The 18,925-nt window shown below is 35.3% G+C and overlaps 1 protein-coding gene across 1 annotated transcript; it reads left to right on the top strand.

Annotated features, from left to right (window-relative positions):
- The first annotated feature begins 15,857 nt into the window (after positions 1-15,857).
- On the top strand, positions 15,858-18,188 carry LOC110913393 (L-type lectin-domain containing receptor kinase S.6). The gene has a single exon (XM_022158230.2). The coding sequence runs from the start codon at positions 15,996-15,998 to the stop codon at positions 18,060-18,062; it is 2,067 nt and encodes a 688-aa protein (XP_022013922.1). The 5' UTR covers positions 15,858-15,995; the 3' UTR covers positions 18,063-18,188.
- The last annotated feature ends 737 nt before the right edge of the window (positions 18,189-18,925 follow it).

Raw genomic sequence — 18,925 nt, 5'->3', positions numbered from 1 at the left:
ATATATATATATATAGGGCATGGATGTATAGAAAACTTATTTGTACTAAGAAAACCTAGGAAACCCAATCTATGACCATTGATCAAGATTATCCAATGGCTCATAAAATTTGAAACTTTTTTGAATTAAATTAAATACATGATAAAGTCAATAAAGTTAGTTCAAGGGCATATGGGTAAAATTACATATGATATGATTACATTTGTCCAAAAGAAGTCAAAGTAAGTACAAACCATATATTAAAATATCTCTTTCTCTCTCTTCTTTAATTGTCACCATCACCATCAAACCATCATCATTCTCTCTCTTTCTTCTTTCTTCTTTTTGAGAATTCAAAATATCTCATTCTCTCTCTTCATTCTTCTTCTTCTTCTGTAAATTCACCATCATCATCATCATCATCATCCATTCTCTCTCTCTCTCTCCATGTTTCAAAATAAACACCAAGAACACATACAAGTGTGTGTTTGAGAGTTCAGGAGGTAGAGAGAGAGATTTAAGAGAGAAGTCTCGCCGGAGAAGAAGAAGTCTCGCCGGAGAAGAAGAAGTCACCACCATCATCATCATCATCATCATCATCCATTCGCCGGAGAAGAAGAAGTCTCGCCGGAGAAGAAGAAAAAGGTGCTACGGTGAATCGCGAAACAAGATAAAAACAAGGTGCGACGGTGAATCGAAATCCCTAGATATGAGAGCAACATTTCAGTTGTTATCATCCGGTAAAAGTCACCGGAAAATGGAAGAAAACAAGAAGCAAGTGCAAAAGCAGATTTGAAGATGAACATGAGAGAGAAGCAGATTTGAAGATGAACATGAGAGAGAAGCAGATTTAGAGAGAGGAACAACAATCTTCATCGTGTTCATCTCGAACACCAAGAACACACGCACAAGTATGTGAGAGAGAAGCATGTTTGAACCTAATTTACCTTGATTTTAGATAGAGAGACAACAATCTTCATCGTGTTCTCGAACACCAAGAACACACACACAAGTGTGTGAGAGAGAAGCAGGTTTGAACTAATTTACCTTGATTTTTTTTGTTAAGGTTGTTGTTAATATGTTTTTGTGTGCTCAAAGTGGTCTAGTAATGGTAAATGTTTAGTAGTTACAGGTTTTTGTTTTTTGTATTAAAATCATGTTTATGTAGTAATGATCTCGTTCATTTTATATATAAAAAGTAGTTCTTTTTGCTGCTACATATGTTGTAACAATGTTACACATGTTACTTATGTTAAAATCAGCCCTTTCTTGGACACAAAAGGAGCTACACATATGTAACACATGTTTGTAACGTGTGTTACACTAGAGGTTTTACTTAGTAACCTTTTTTTGTTAAGGCTGTTGTTAATATGTTTTTGTGTGCACAAAATGGTCTACTAATGGGTAAATGTTTATGTAGTTTACAGGTTTTTATTTTTGTATTAAAATCATTTTTATTTTATTTTTTTTTGATATTATCAGTTGTTCTTAGCTTACAAGTTGAAATGTTGAAATGTAATTTTAAATGGGTTGAAATTTATTTTAAATGGGTTATTAGTTGAAATGTCTTGCTAGCATAATTAGCTACATATGTTGTAATAATGTTACACGTGTTACCTATGTTAAAACCAGCCCTTTCTTGGACACAAAAAGGAGCTACACATATGTAACACATGTTTGTAACGTGTGTTACACTTAAGGGTAACACATCTAAAACAATTGTTGTGGGGAGTACAACTGTCCAGTCTAGAAAACAAAAACAAAAGCTATACGACGTCAAACAAATACGAAAGGTTGTGCTAACATATGTTACATGTTTGTTTAGTGCTTGCAGCGAGGGAGTTGGTTCTACCGGATAGTAGTTGTTTGAAGTGTATGGTAACTGTTTACATATGTAACCTTTTTTTGGGTGGTTTTGCTTAGTTTTTTTATGTGTGAAATGATGCAGATAAAAACTCAAAATTTGAGGAGTCTTCAAGTTCAGGGCATAATTGGGTAGAAGGTAACTAGTGTTAGTGATGTTACTACTATTGTTTTTTAATTAGTAAATTAAAAATACTAGACTGTAACTTGTGTTATTATGACTTGACCATAGCAGTTGCAGCCAAACGAGAAGGGATCTTGGCAGGAAGATGGAGAAACCGATGAAGAAGGGGAACAAGAAGTCGATGAAGGGCAGGTGGTGGGTACATTTGACGTTGTACAGAAGTTACCCTCTAGTGTAACACATGTTACAAACATGTGTTACATATGTTCAACCCCTTTGTTACCAAAAATCGGGGCTGCACATATGTAAGACATGTTTGTAACTTATGTTACACTAGAGGGTAGCACATGTATGATCATTTTTGGATCATTTGTATATATTTAAGTCTGTATAAACCTACAACATCGAAACCCCCAAAAAGGTTACACATGTTATGACAGAATGGGAAATGTGTAGCAGCGTTCAATACTGTTGTTTAACTCTATAGTGTGTAACATGTGTGACATGGCGTTTGTCAGCAAAACATATAACTTGTAAGGTGATACGGTTGTATCTTTAAAACATGTTTACCTATAAATACTTACATGTTACAGGTTGTATCTTTAAAACATGTTTAAACTGGAAACTGGAAACACTTACAAAATATAAAGCAGAGTTACACAAGACGTAACATGTGTAAACTGGAAACACTTGTGTAACATTTCGGTGTAACACATGTTACATGTTGTATCTTAAAAAACATGTTTACCTATAAGTACTTAAAAAATATAAAGCATAGTAGGAACACAACTTTTAAGGATGTTACACACGTTGTAGAGAAGATGTTACATGTGCACACACAATTAACATGTGTAACATGGCGACAAGTGTCATGTGTGATCTTTTTTTGTTACCCTAGGGTGCTAAACGTATTACAACGTTCATAACGCACGTAAACTTATACTAACATCCATCCCTATGTCCACAGATGATCTAGAACATACTCCACATTACCATCTTTGCGAGTCTTCTAATGGCACTAAATTGTGGACACCGAATGTCAACGAGCAATATCATCCTATTAATGTTAAATCATACGTCACACCGGAAGAACTTCTTTCCATGCATAAGACTTATGACCAATATGCTGGGTTCAATGTAAAAAATATACATTAATGCAGTTTTTGTATCTACTAATAACACTGTTAATAACAACTCTAGGTACATATGTAACATGAAGTGTATCGTTTGTCCCTTTAATTCGTTACGCTAGTCTCATATACTTATAGTTACATATACTACTTGTTTGTTCATTGATATGACATTTTGGATGACGTAATGTTGTTACATATGTAATTTTACTAAGTTTAAATTGACACCAAAGGGACTGGCATATGTAACACATGTTTAAAACATATGTTACACTATGGGGCAACAAATGTAACACATGTATAGCTATCTTACACATGTTACATATGGTCTTCACAACAACATCCATCTTCACAACACATAGCAGCCAACCAAAAAACACACCATCGTCACCATGAAAACTTGACGATGCGTTTTAATCCTTCGGCGGGCTTCGCTTCTTGATAACCAACTTCATCTTGAACACAAAACATCTTTTCACCTGTGAACAAAAACAAGTAAACAAGTGTTACAAAGTTGATGTTTAAAAAAAACTGTTTTCATCCATTTGCAATAGAGACGTGTAAGTAGGTAAAAACCTGCTGTAACACGTGTTACATTTGATGTATCTTTACGTTGAGGAGGGGATTATAAAAAGAAAATGCACGTCTGAGTAAAAAGTTGTAACACGTGTTACAACGGTTGTTTACAGAACTTTCAAATAAGTGACAAGCCGGACGATAGCCAGTGGTACAAATGGATGTTTTGAAAAATCTAACACGTGTTGCGTTGGATGTATCTTCAAGCTGAAGATGGGATTATAAAAAGGAAAATGCACGTAAACTTATACTAACATCCATCCCTATGTCCACAGATGATCTAGAACATACTCCACATTACCATCTTCACGAGTCTTCTAATGGCACTAAATTGTGGACACCGAATGTCAACGAGCAATATCATCCTATTAATGTTAAATCATATGTCACACTGAAAGAACTTCTTGCCATGTATAAGACTTATGACCAATAAGCTGGGTTCAATGTAAAAAATATACGTTAATGCAGTTTTTTTATCTACTAATAACATTGTTAATAACAACTCTAGGTACATATGTAACATGAAGTGTATCGTTTGTCCCTTTAATTCGTTACGCTAGTCTCATATACTTATAGTTACATATATTACTTGTTTGTTCATTGATATGACATTTTGGATGACGTAATGTTGTTACATATGTAATTTTACTAAGTTTAAATTGACACCAAAGGGACTGGCATATGTAACATATGTTTATAACATATGTTACACTATGGGGCAACAAATGTAACACATGTATAGCTATCTTACACATGTTACATATGGTCTTCACAACAACATCCATCTTCACAACACATAGCAGCCAACCAAAAAACACACCATCGTCACCATGAAAACTTGACGATGCGTTTTAATCCTTCGGCGGGCTTCGCTTCTTGATAACCAACTTCATCTTGAACACAAAACACCTTTTCACCTGTGAACAAAAACAAGTAAACAAGTGTTACAAAGTTGATGTTTAAAAAAAAACTGTTTTCATCCATTTGCAATAGAGACGTGTAAGTAGGTAAAAACCTGTTGTAACACGTGTTACATTTGATGTATCTTTACGTTGAGGAGGGGATTATAAAAAGAAAATGCATGTCTGAGTAAAAAGTTGTAACACGTGTTACAACGGTTGTTTACAGAACTTTCAAATAAGTGACAAGCCGGACGATAGCCAGTGGTACAAATGGATGTTTTGAAAAATCTAACACGTGTTGCGTTAGATGTATCTTCAAGCTGAAGATGGGATTATAAAAAGGAAAATGCACGTAAACTTATACTAACATCCATCCCTATGTCCACAGATGATCTAGAACATACTCCACATTACCATCTTTACGAGTCTTCTAATGGCACTAAATTGTGGACACCGAATGTCAACGAGCAATATCATCCTATTAATGTTAAATCATATGTCACACTGAAAGAACTTCTTGCCATGTATAAGACTTATGACCAATAAGCTGGGTTCAATGTAAAAAATATACGTTAATGCAGTTTTTTTATCTACTAATAACATTGTTAATAACAACTCTAGGTACATATGTAACATGAAGTGTATCGTTTGTCCCTTTAATTCGTTACGCTAGTCTCATATACTTATAGTTACATATATTACTTGTTTGTTCATTGATATGACATTTTGGATGACGTAATGTTGTTACATATGTAATTTTACTAAGTTTAAATTGACACCAAAGGGACTGACATATGTAACATATGTTACACTATGGGGCAACAAATGTAACACATGTATAGCCATCTTACACATGTTACATATAGGTGTTACATGTGTTACAACGTCAAGGTTACACATGTTACATATAGTTGTTGCATCCCAAAAAAAATTGCCGTCACATCAACATCCGTATTCATCCAAAAATGAATTTTATATCAATAGTTGTAATGCTTCTAAAAAATGGTCTTCACAACAACATCCATCTTCACAACACATAGCAGCCAACCAAAAAACACACCATCGTCACCACGAAAACCTGATGATGCATTGTAATCCTTCGGCGGGCTTCGCTTCTTGATAACCATCTTCATCTTGAACACAAAACATTTTTTCACATGTGAACAAAATAAGTACATCAATATTAGTTTCTATAGTTAAAACTTATTAATCTCCTATGTAACATGTGTAACGTGGCTATACATGTGTTACCTCTCTAGTGTAACACATGTTACAAACATGTGTTACATATGTGCAACCCCCCTTTGTGTCCAAAAAAGGGTTGGGGTAACTACAAGTAACTTGGGTAACGTTTACTACATATGTAGCTAATTATCCCACCAAGAAAACACGACTTTTTATTTGTAAAATAAACGAGATATTCCGAATAAATTATGAAGTTTATACATTTTAACATTTAACAACCAATCTTAAAAAAACGTTTTAACATTTAAACTTACTATTACATTAAGTAAAAACCTTTTGTAACACGTAAAAAACCTAACACGTGTTGCATTGGATGTATCTTCAAGCTGAAGATGGGATTATAAAAGGAAAATGCACAACACTAAAAAAGTTGTAACACGTGTTACAACGGTTGTTTTAAGAACTTTCAAATAAACAAGTGTTGCAAAGTGGATGTTTTTAAATAACTGTTTAAATCAACGTAATAGAGATGTGTAAGTAGGTAATTTTCTTTTGTAACACGTGTTACATTGGATGTATCTTTACGTTGAGGATGGGATTATAAAAAGGAAAATGCACAGCTGAGTAAAAAGATGTAACACGTGTTACAACGGTTGTTTTAAGAACTTTCAAATAAACAAGTGTTACACCATGGATGTTTTAAAAAAACTGTTTTCATCCATTTGTAATAGAGACGTGCAAGTAGGTAAAAACCTGTTGTAACACGTGTTACATATGTGCAGCCCCGATTTTTTGTAACAAAGAGGTTGAACATATGTAACACATGTTTGTAACATGTGTTACACTGGAGGGTAACTTCTGTACAACATCAAAGGTACCCACCACTTGCCCTTCATCGACTTCTTGTTCCCATTCTTCATCGGTTTCTCCATCTACCTTCTTTCGTTATCGTTCTGTTTCTTTATCGTTCTGCTTTCGCTTATTAGCCAGCCTACCCGTCACGGACCTGGTCATTCTCCTCACTCTTGCAAATACAACAGCCATAGTAAATACATAATAACACAAGTAATATTTCCGGAGTTATTTAACACAACAAACAGGTACGAGATAGGTAACACATGTTACCTGAAACTGTATTCTGCACCGAAACTACACAATCGTCAACAACTATCTTCTTTTCGTCAAGCAACGCCCTCACTACAAAGTGTTACCTGAAACTGTATTCTGCACCGAAACTACACAATCACACTCTCTGATGCACTCGGGACGTTGCATTTTTTCTGCACACACCTTTCCACCCTACGCCTTCACATTTTAACAAAAAATGCCCACATTCAGCTAATCCGACACTAAAAACACAATCTCAATACTAAATCTAACAACATTACCAAACCAAACCGCTTAAACAGAGAAAAAATAACATTTGAACAGTCCTAAACAAACAATAATCACAAATTAAAAAAGACTGAAAAAAAACCAAAGAATCCAAACCAAATGACACCTAACCGAGTATAAAACCAGAGAATCCAAACCAAAATAAAACAAGAGAATCCAAAAAGACTGAACCATACTTGGACTGGATCACTAACCGGAAACCTGAACCGAGTCCCGATCTGCGGCTGACTCGAATCTGAACTGAGCTAAAATCAGAATCCCCACTCCGGTTGCCTGTAACACCGTCGTCGGCACCGACGGTTCGTCGGAGAACCTCCATCGCTGTAGACGAAGGCTTGTAATCAGAATCCCCACTCCGGTTGCCTGTAACACCGTCGTCGGCACCAACGGTTCGTCGGAGAACCTCCACCGCTGTAGACGACGGCTTGTCCGTCGTCCATCGTCGTCTTCTTCTCTCTCTTAAATCGCTCTCTCTACCTCCTGAACTCTCTCACACACACTTGTGTGTGTTCTTGGTGTTTATTTTGAAACATGGAGAGAGAGAGAGAATGAATGATGATGATGATGATGGTGAATTTACAGAAGAAGAAGAAAGAGATAGAATGATATATTTTGAATTCTAAAAGAAGAAGAAAGAAGAAAGAGAGAGAATGAAATGATGGATAATAAATGACTTGATGGGATGGGGGAGAGAGTGAAATGATGGCTTGAACAAATGACTAATTTGCCCTTTAAACATGTGTTTAAAGATATGATGTGGATCAATCTTGACCACACAATTCAGGTTTCCTAAGTTTTCTAGATTAAATGGGTTTTCCATAGATACTTACACTATATATATATATATATATATATATATATATATATATATATATATATATATATATATATATATATATATATATATATATATATATATATACGGAAAGGATATCTAGAAAACTCAATCTCCATAATTCATAAAAAAAAATCAGTGGTTGAGATTGAATGTCACATAAAACAATTTTTTTTTACCATGTAACAGATTAACAAAATGTACCACGGAATAGTTTTTACTTTTTCACTTTTCTGTCTGACACAAAAGATGTAATAGGTTTTGTCTGTTACGATATTTTTTTCTACAAAACATGTAACATATTTTTTTACATACATCACATATTTAAAACTCGTAAAAAATAAGTTCGAAAATGTTACACTTCGTAAACCCTGCAAAAATCCGTTGTTGAAAATAGAAAAAAATGTAACTGATGAAAAAGGTGTAACATGTACTCTTTTTCTCTTTTGACAAAACTATTATATATCAGAATTTTGAAAAAGATGTAACACGTGTTTTAGGATCTGAGTTTGATATTTGCAAACTAATGTTGATTATCACAATACAATTCACAAATAGAGAGACATTATCATAAGTTGTTTTCTATTGATTCAAATAGTCAATAGTTTTACAGAAATGATTTTACAATCTCCCCCTTAGCCGATCACTCACCAGAACTATTCGTATGAAGAGAATGTGTGAAGTGATAAATAGATCACCAACAGGTGTGATCTATTTGATAGTCCAGGAAACATCGAGTTTAACGGAGCTTTGGTCCCGAGATGATCGATTCGGTGATAAGAAATGAGTAGAAGATAGAAACGACACCGAACAGTCACTTATAATCTGGTTTCTATTGATATATGAAAGTTACATACTCGTGAAACATGTTGGACAGCATCTCCCCTCTGGGAACCAAAAGCTTGTCCAACATAAGATCCAAGCACTCATTTATATAGGTTGCATGGCTTCGTATGAAGCTGCACCAAGTGCCTTCGTACGAAGCTGCTTGGTCTTGCTCCGTACGAACCGAACATGTCGCCCGTTCGTACGAAGGGAGTCTCCCTTCGTACGAAGCGGCTTATACATCACAAAACCTTTGGTTCGTTACGGATTTCACACTATTCTATATAATGTTCAACACATGCTCTATCTAGCCTATTCGCACAGTGGCAGACATACAAAATATGCACCAACACTATTTACACAAGTGTTAAAGCTCTGTTCTTGATGTGCTGAGGTCACCCTGATAGTGACATCTAACATTCATAACAGAAAAGATTCTCAAATGTTTGCAAACATTTGAGCAAATCCTAACATCTGATTTAGGCTATAATACTAAACACTGATGAGAGAAATACTGTTACATTAAGAAACCACTGTTTAGGCTATCCTCTGTTGTAGTTATCCAAACATTTGTTTGGCCTAACAAATGTTTGGTCTTCATCATCAAGCTTTGGCTTGATCAAGTCTTTAGTCTTCAACAGATGCCAGCCTTCAACAGACGTTGGTATTCTTGAACAATGGTATAAAGTCTTCATCAGATGTTAGCCATGCTCTTGAATAGATATTCTATATAGGTGTTCAAGATTCACTATCTTTGGGGAGAGACTTGTTCAGTCTTTTACTTATTTCTTGATCAGTGGATTATGCTTTGGCTTTTACATATCATCTGTTCTTTTGTAGGTCCAACAATCTCCCCCTAAAATAGATTATGCCAAAACAGATGTTTATTGGAACAACTTTTATTCTCTAATCAACTGTTATCTTATTTGACCTTTGAATTGTAATTCAAAGTCAAAAAAAACAGTGTGTTTTAGGTCTCTTTCTAGTGGCAGACTTATTATGTCTTGGAGATCTTCAATTTTTAGGCCTGAGGCACTTTTCATTGTGATATTTTCCACCTCCCCACTAGCCCTAAGTAAAGTCAGTTCATGGGTGTCTTTGTTTGACTTCCATTTTAGAATCTTGTGACTAGGGGGATTTGCCGGGACCAGAGTTATTTATGATGCCATTTATTATATATAAAAATAATAAAAACATAAATAAACTATTCCGAGTCTTGACTTCTTAAGGTAGGGTAGATCTTCCACAAAATCATACCGAAGCCAGAAATATATGTCTTTATCACGCACTTCCGTAGGGACATTTTCGTCAAAAACTAACTCGACAGGCGCATCTCTTATGTACGCCATGTGATATTGCATGGCCCATGGTCGTCGCCCTTCAAGATCATGGAATGTAATTCCAATATAAGAAGTATTTTATATACAACCCGTGTAACACACGGGAACTTAAACTAGTTATCTATAAATTATAACAAATCAAAACCATCTTAGGCCACTTGGCGTTCACTTAGACTATTAAGTGCCATGTGACAACCTCTTATTCCATTGTCATTGTATTTAGGAGAGAAAACACAAGGGTTTGATCATAACATAGAACATATGATTTAAAGTTTACTCATTGAATCTTGAATATATATTTAAATTTTTCTTTAATTATGAACTAAAATTTGATGTTAAAAACGTAATAGTGTCATTAACATTAAAAGTAAATATAACAACTAATTTTTTCCTTGATTATCAATTGGATTGAATATAAAATTTTTAAAGTAGTAACTTGTTTCGACTCTAATTCAAATTCAAATTGTGTAACTAATAACTTTTTGTTACAAAATTTGATTTAAAATACGTAAGTATGTAATTAAGATTAAAAACAAATATAATATTTAAATGTTTCTTAACTTATCAAATGTAAGTGTGTCATTAAGATTAAAAAGAAATATAATATTTATATCTTTCCTAACTTATCAAATAATTATAAGTTTTTTTTTATCAAATTGCATATAGTAGGAAATCGTTTTTGAGTTTAATTGAAATTTAAATTCAGTAACTAATAATGAATTTAAATCAAATTGCATATAGTTAGTCCCCGTGGTTTATGAAAAGTAACAATCTCATGTACTAATAGTTCAAAGTAACAAGGTTTTAACTTTTGATTTTGTAAGGAGTAAATTGCCATTTTGGTCCTTGTGGTTTGGGCTGTTTTGCCATTTTAGTCCAAATCTCAAACTTTTTAAATCTGGGTCCCGGTGGTTTTACTTTTGTTGCCATTTTAGTCCAAAATTCAAATTACCTCCTATTTGACTATTAAAAACTTGTTATTTTGTCTTTATCCTTAGGGGCAAAATGGTCATTTATATTTTATAAATAAATACAGACCTACCAGTCAACCATCCCCATCTCTCTCTCCTAGATATGCACCATCTCAGCTCTCTGTCTCTCTCTCATATCTCTAAACCTAAGTCTTGACATCCACAAACCACCATCAATCTCCTCTATAATCACCGCAACATCATCAACAACCACCATCATCACCCCCGTCAGTCACACCCACCACCGTCACCGTCAACAACCACAATCGTCACTATACCCATTAAATGCCACCACCGACGCCACTCGAAAACCCTAAACCTACCACCACCGATCTGAAAGAAAGGTAGAGACAGATGGTGCATATCTGAGATGGTGGCAGGGGTTGTTTGTTGGATTTTGCAGCGGTGGTGGTTAATCAGAGCGTCGGTGGTGGTTAATCAAATGTTACCAAATCTGTGAGACCTGTAACACAGCTCAAAGAATCGTTTTTTGTTAATCGCCGTCGTTGCTACTTCTGTTCCGATGAGCCACTGCAGTTCCGGCGAGAGTCGTTCCGATCTGAATTGGTTCCGGCGCAAACTTCTGTTCTGATCTCACCCCTTTATACGCAGGTTCGATCTTTCACCAGGTAACAATCGACCACTCATTTAAACGCAGGTATGGTTGATATCCACAGGTCCCTTCAATCGAGAAAGAGAGAGAGAGAGTGATCGGAAGAGAGAGAGAGAGAGTGATGGAGACGGTGACGGTGACGTTGTGGTTCTGTGGCGGTTCTGGTTGGAGGCGGTGGTGGTTGCAGTTGTTAGAGGGTTGAATTTAGGGTTTTAATTTTGGGTGGATTTGGTTGATAGAGGGTTGAATTTAGTTGGTGGGGATGGTGGTGGTGCGGTGGGGATGGTGGTGGTGTAGCGTGGGTGCGGTGGGGATAGTGGTGGTGTAGTGGGAGTGGAGAAGATGATGGTCTGGTGTGAAGAAGAAGTTGGTCTGAAGAAGAAGATGATGGTATTTAATATATTATAATAATTGTATAATAATTTCAAATGACCAAAATGCCCCTGCACAAAAAGACAAAATAGGCATGTTGGAACAGTAAAAAGTGAGGGTTTTTTAATTTTGGACTAAAATGGCAATAAAAGTGAAACCACAGGGACCCAGATTTAAAAAGTTTGAGATTTGGACTAAAATGACAAAACTCCCCAAACCACAAGGACCAAAATAGCAGTTTACTCTTTTGTAAGTTTGTAACATCCTAGGGCCTTAAGGCTAACGACCGTTAAAAAATAACTGAGAACTTAGTACCTAACCTTGAACTTTGGAGAAACCACAGCCACAAAATTAACTCTTGTAATATACAAAACACAATTTTTTTTCTCTTATTATTTAATTAAACTTTATTAATTATGTATGTAAATCATTTTTTTAATAATTATACGTAATTGATATGTTAAAGCTAATTTGAAGCCACTTCAGTAATTAGCTTACAAGTAAATTAACGGTAATATTTCACAAAATGATAACCAAGTTTTAGGAGTGTTTCAAATCATTAAAAAATTGTTTTAATTAGCTCATTAAAGTTTATTTTATTTGCTAATCCTATATAATTAACTTGAATGGGAGGTAAACTATCTTAGATGACATTTTTTTTATTAAAGATTTTGAAATAATTTATTTAATAAAAGAGAAAAATAAAGTTAATCAAATAAAAAATAGATACACATTGTGATCATTCAGTACTGTCGCACCACCACCTAACCGTTGAACCACTGCACCACTCAGTTGTCACCCAATGTAGCATCCAACCATCACACCACCGAATTGTTGCACCACCCAACCCCGTCGCATCATCATGTCGTACCACCACCGTACCGTGGAACCACCACCGACATCGTGTCGTGGAACCACCATCAACATCGTGTCGTGGAACCATTCAACCATTTTTTGGTGACCACTATGCACATGAGAATTTAGTTCTTGATATATATAAAGTGATGAATGGATGAGAATAAAGATATGCTAAACTTCATAGAAATTTAGTTCAAACTAAATTGTGATAAATTGATGGGTATATGATGGATATAAATTTCATATTTCCGTTATTGTTTGATGAGCACCTTCAAACTAAACTTAATATTGATCAACCATGTGCAGCTTTTTTAATAAAGTTGAATTTAGTTCTTGATGGATATAAACTTTAATTTTTTTTTTTACTAAAATTGAATTATGTGTAAAAAGGCTTAATATTAAAAGTGACTTATTTCATGCTTTCGAGAAGTTTTTTCATAACTCATATTGACCATTTTGGATTTTATAAATTAGTTTGCTTTGGTTTGACCTCATTTTTTTTATTTTTTAGTTAAATAATAAAAAAACTTAGTTAAAGAAAATGAGAAAAATAAAATTTGTGTTTTAAATACCATCAGCGTTAGTTGCGGGGTTAGTCCCCGTGGTTTCTCCAAAGTAAAATGGTTGGGTACTAAGCTCTTAATTGACAAAAATACTCTAAGTTTTCAATTAGTATTTAACACCCATTAGCCTTAAGCCCCTAAGATATTACAAAATCAAAAGTTAAAACTTTAGATTGTTACTTTCCATAAACCATAGGGACTAACGGTGTAATTAACTCTAACTAAATAAGTTTAAACAAATTTTGATTTAATAAGCATAATCATCTCAATAACATTAAAATCAAGATTAGTAATTTAACACTTCTTTCATTTAAAATCTATACTATATAATAAAAGAAGCCACTTTGAGGACACATGTCACTCATTGAAGCCATCTAGTTTTTAGCCTATTAAAATTAAATAATTATTTATGAGATATACGTAGAGATATACTATTTAATATATATAATTATGAGATATACGTAGAGATATAGTATAGATTAAAAATTATTTAGAAAATATACTATTAATATTAAATTATTATTTATATAATATATTTCCTTAGATATAGGAATAGGTTACAATATAGTTTTATTATATCGTAGAGAGATTTTATTTTAATATTTACGTTTATACATTTACATCCAAATTTAGGTAACATATTTAACTTGTCTATGACTCTTTATAATCAGTAATATGTTTTAAATATATTTAACTTTTTATAATTAGTAAATGTTTTAAATATATTTATTTTAAATAAAATATTATATATTTCTAAAATATGTTTTATAAAAATAAGAATATGACTTAAGATGTAATTTTAAGGAGAGAAAAATTATTATTATTTAATAGGAGAGAAAATGCAGGAAATCAAAATCTGAAATTAATCAGAACTCAACTCGTGTATTACACGAGGTTTTTTAAAGATATAAGTTTTTATTATTTACTATATAAAATTACATTTATTCAACCCGTGTAACACACGGGGTTTTTTAAGATACAACTTTTTTCTATCATTTACTATACAAAATTACATTTATCCAACCCGTGTAATATATGAGGTATTTAAAAATATAATTTTTTATTATTTGATATATAAATTCAACCCGTGTAATACACGGGGGGTTTTAAAGATATAACTTTTTTATAAATTACTATACAAAATTACATTTATACAACCTGTGTAATACATGAGTTTTTAAAAATATAACTTTTTTTATTATTTGATATATAAAATTAGATTTATTCAACCCGTACAATACACGAGGTTTTATAAATATATAAATAATTTATTATCTATTATTTTTTTTCATTATTTGATGTATAACTTTTTATTTTTTAGTATATAAAATTATATGTATTCAATCCATGTAATAAACAAAGTTTTTAAAGATATATATTATTTTATTATTTAGTATATAAATTCACATTTATTCAGCCCGTATAATACACGGGGTTCTAAAACGTTACTTTCAACACTATTTTTTTTTTGGAAATATTTTTTTTAAAAGATACTTTCAATCACTATTGTTCAATGATGTCATTTTTTTAATTAATTTCAAATTTTAACCATGCATTTTAATAGGGTTATTATATATAGATTCTAATAGTTTTTTTTTATATAGATTTATCATACATAAGTTTAATAATAATCCATAGATATATCATGTAACAAATAAATCATCGTCATCACTTCCATACAATCTCACCGCAAAGCAGTCAGCACCTCCATACAATCCCACCGCAAAGCACGCCGGGTAGGGGTGCAAACGAGCCGAGCCGAGCCCGAGCTCGACCGGGCTCGAGCTCGTTTAACATATGAAAGCTCAAGCTCGGCTCGATTCGAGCTTTATTTTTGTAGCTCGAGCTCGACTCGAAGGTAATTTTTCAAGCTCGAGCTCGGCTCGGGCTCGACTCGTTTAGTATTTATTAATTAATTTATATTAATTATAATTATTATTATTCATATAATTTAATTTAATTGTTTTTTTATATTTATATAAATGGTAATTATTATTATATAAATATATGTTTAATATATTAATATAAAATATATAAACAGGAAGCTCAATTAGGCTCGCGAGCCGGCTCGAGCTCGATAAGCGAAGCTCGGGCTCGTTTACTAAACGAACTTGTTTTTAGGCTCAGGCTCGAGCTCGTTTAAGCTCGGCTCGTTCGAACTTTTTTTCAAGCCGAGCTCGAGTAGCTCGGCTCGTTTGCACCCCTAAGCATGGGTTTCCATACTAGTATTTTTAATATGATTGATTACCAACTTTTTTTAATATTTATAATACGATTGAGAAAAGTTTCATTAAAAATGTTAAAAATATTTACGTTTTTTAGGATTAACCCTATCACCCAACTGTGACAAGTTCTTGGCGGCAACACTCTCCTCCCTGAAACTTCCAGTTGCAGGTTTCAAGTTTCAAATTCTTGATTTCAAGAACCAAATCCTTCATTTTTCATCTTCTTTCTTCCGAAAATCATGCCACCTGCACACATCCACTTCCTCAACATCTTCTTCTTCTTCTTCATCTTATTATCCACCATCACCACTTCATCCCCCCCAAAAAACCTAAACCTAACCCTAATCGGCACCGCACACTTCACCAACACCTCAATCCACCTCACCGACAACCCCCCCACCTGCACACCCCCCTCTCCCCATCAAACCGGCCGCATCCTCCACTCTTACCCTATCCGCTTCTCCACCCCCTCCCAAAACGCCACCGTTTCACTCTCCTTCTCCACCCGCTTCTCCTTCACCATCACCCCACCCCCTCCCCCCTGCCTCCCCGGCGACGGCATTGCCTTCCTCATCGCCTCCGACCCCACCACCTTACCCCACTCCGACGGCTCCATCGGCTTACCCGATTCCCCTGTCTCTGACCCCTTCTTCGCCATCGAATTCGATACCCGTTTCAACCCGGGTTATGGAGACATTAACGATAATCATGTTGCCATTGATGTGAACTCCATCGTGTCCATTCGATCTGTTGATTTGGGTACAATTGGGATTGGGTTGAAGAGTGGGAAGAAGATTAATGCTTGGATTGAGTATAGGGATAGTGAGAAGATGGTTCGGGTTTGGGTCGCGCATTCGGAGTCGAAACCCGAGCACTCGGTGATTGAACTTCGGGTTGATGTTTCCATGGTTTTGAAAGAGTTTATGTATGTCGGGTTTTCGGGGTCGAATGGGAGGGGATCGTCGGTGCATTCGATTGAGACGATACAGTTTCATACGTTTGATTCGTTGGATCCGAATGTGCAGATGGAAATGAGGAGTAAAAGAACGTGTTTGATTTGTTACCCGGAGGATCCCGGGTTTGAAAATGATGATATCGCGATGTGGGGCGATCGGGGGAAGGGTACTCGCGTGCTTGAGTTGGCGTTCGGGTTGTTGTTTCTTACCGCGTGTTTGATTGTCGTTGCGAGTTTGATTGTGGTTTGCTGTGTTTGTTTGAAGAGAAGGCGGGTGTTGAGACAACAGTGTGCGGATCGGGCTGGAATGTATCGGTTTCAGGAAACTGAGGTGCCGAAGAGGTTGAAGTTGGCGGATATTCGGTTGGCGACGAAAGGGTTTGATCCGAATAGGATTATTGGGCAAGGGGCGTCTTCGGTTGTGTACGAAGCGCATTTGCCATCGTGTGGGAATGTCGCGGTGAAGAGGTTTAGTAAAGTGAATCAAACGGGTTTGTTCGGGAACCAGTTTGCGACTGAGCTTGCGACGATGGTGGGGTGTTTACGACATAAGAATTTGGTTCAGCTTCAAGGATGGTGTTGTGAAGCGAATGAGTTGGTTTTGGTTTACGAGTACATGTCGAATGGGTCGCTTGATAAAATCCTGCATAAGAGAACGAGCAACCGCTTGTTGACGTTCGAGAAACGATTGAACATACTTCTTGGCGTGTCGGCGGCATTGGTGTATTTACACGAAGAATGTGAGCGTCAGATCATCCATAGAGATGTGAAAACTTGTAATATAATGTTGGATGCCGATTTCAATGCAAAATTGGGGGATTTCGGTTTGGCGGAGGTTTACGAGCGTAGTGCGCGAAAGCGTGACGCCACGCTCCCAGCAGGTACAATGGGGTACCTTGCTCCGGAATACGTGTATTCCGGGGTCCCCACTGTGAAAACTGACGTGTACAGTTTTGGGGTGGTGGTGTTGGAAGTTGCGTCAGGGCAGCGTCCGGTTAACGAGGATGGGGTGGTGGTGACTGATTGGATGTGGGATTTATGGGAAAAGAAGATTCTGATTGCGGCCGCAGATCCGAGGCTGATGGGGAGGTATGATAAGGTTGATATGGAGAGGATGTTGATGGCGGGTTTGATTTGCGTGCATCCAAACCACCAGTTGAGGCCAACGATGAAAGAGGCGGGGCGGATGTTACGAGGAGGGATGGTGCCCGAGTTGCCAGTGAGAAAGCCGGTGGTGATGATTCAGTCGGTTTTGCCAGAGAGGTCGTCGGAGATGGTGGCGCGGTTAGGTGTTGATGAGTCGGATACGCCGTGGTCTACTCCTAGGACACATTTTAGTAAAGGAAATTGATCTTGTGTTGTGGATATTGTTTTTTGAAAAGTTTGTAAATTGGTGATGATTTGTAGGGAAAGTTTTGTATTGTTGATTGTGATTTTTTGAGAGAGAAGAAATAATACAGTTTCTCTTCATTTTTAAGTTTTTAAATATAAACAGATTGTTCTTGAAACATGTATCTTTTAAACAAATACCCATCTTAAATTTAGTTGTGGAACACAAATGAGCGACAAAAAATGTACTTGTTTTTCAAAACTGTTAAATTTTGATAACGTTAGATTGCTCTACCGATAACAAAATTTGATTTCAAAACTAAACCGACCCTCTTGAACCCCTTCTAGTTCCACCAATGATCACCAAAAGCATATTCCAGAGTAGCTAAAATAGTATTACTAGAAGTTTAAAAGTTTTAAGTATTTAATGATGACTACTTTCTACCAATAGGGTGATAGTCCATTTGAAAAGGCAAAATATTTAAATACTGGAGTTGGGATTTCGGAGGAGGAGGTTTTGGATTCAAGTAGCACAAATAACAGCGATTAAAAGAAATTTGCTGTTCTAAAAAATGATTCGACTATTTTCTGCTATACATTATTTGATGTTAGTTTAATTAATGAATGTTTATGAGTTAAACATATGTGGGTTTAACTTATAGAGTAAATAACAGCTAGAATTTTGTTTCTATAAAAAATACGTGGACGATGTGTAATGTGTTTGAAAATGTTTTGTTGATGAGAGCTTGTAAGGAATTAAACTTTAACTAGTTATTTTCCGCCCGCGCGTTGCGGTGGGACCCAATGACTACAAAAGGCTTGTCAGCAACAGCAAACAGATACCGAATATCAAAACATAAATAAAATGATGTGGTAAGGATAGTC

Source organism: Helianthus annuus, chromosome 2 (assembly GCF_002127325.2).
Source record: "Helianthus annuus cultivar XRQ/B chromosome 2, HanXRQr2.0-SUNRISE, whole genome shotgun sequence".
In the NCBI taxonomy this organism is placed as follows: Eukaryota; Viridiplantae; Streptophyta; class Magnoliopsida; order Asterales; family Asteraceae; genus Helianthus; species Helianthus annuus.
The sequence above is the reverse complement of the archived record's forward strand: the minus strand, read 5'-3'. Positions and strand labels throughout refer to the sequence as shown.

Excerpts from the sequence above, each read along its gene's own strand:
- LOC110913393 (XM_022158230.2), top strand. The coding sequence starts at position 15,996 with ATGCCACCTGCACACATCCACTTCCTCAACATCTTCTTCTTCTTCTTC.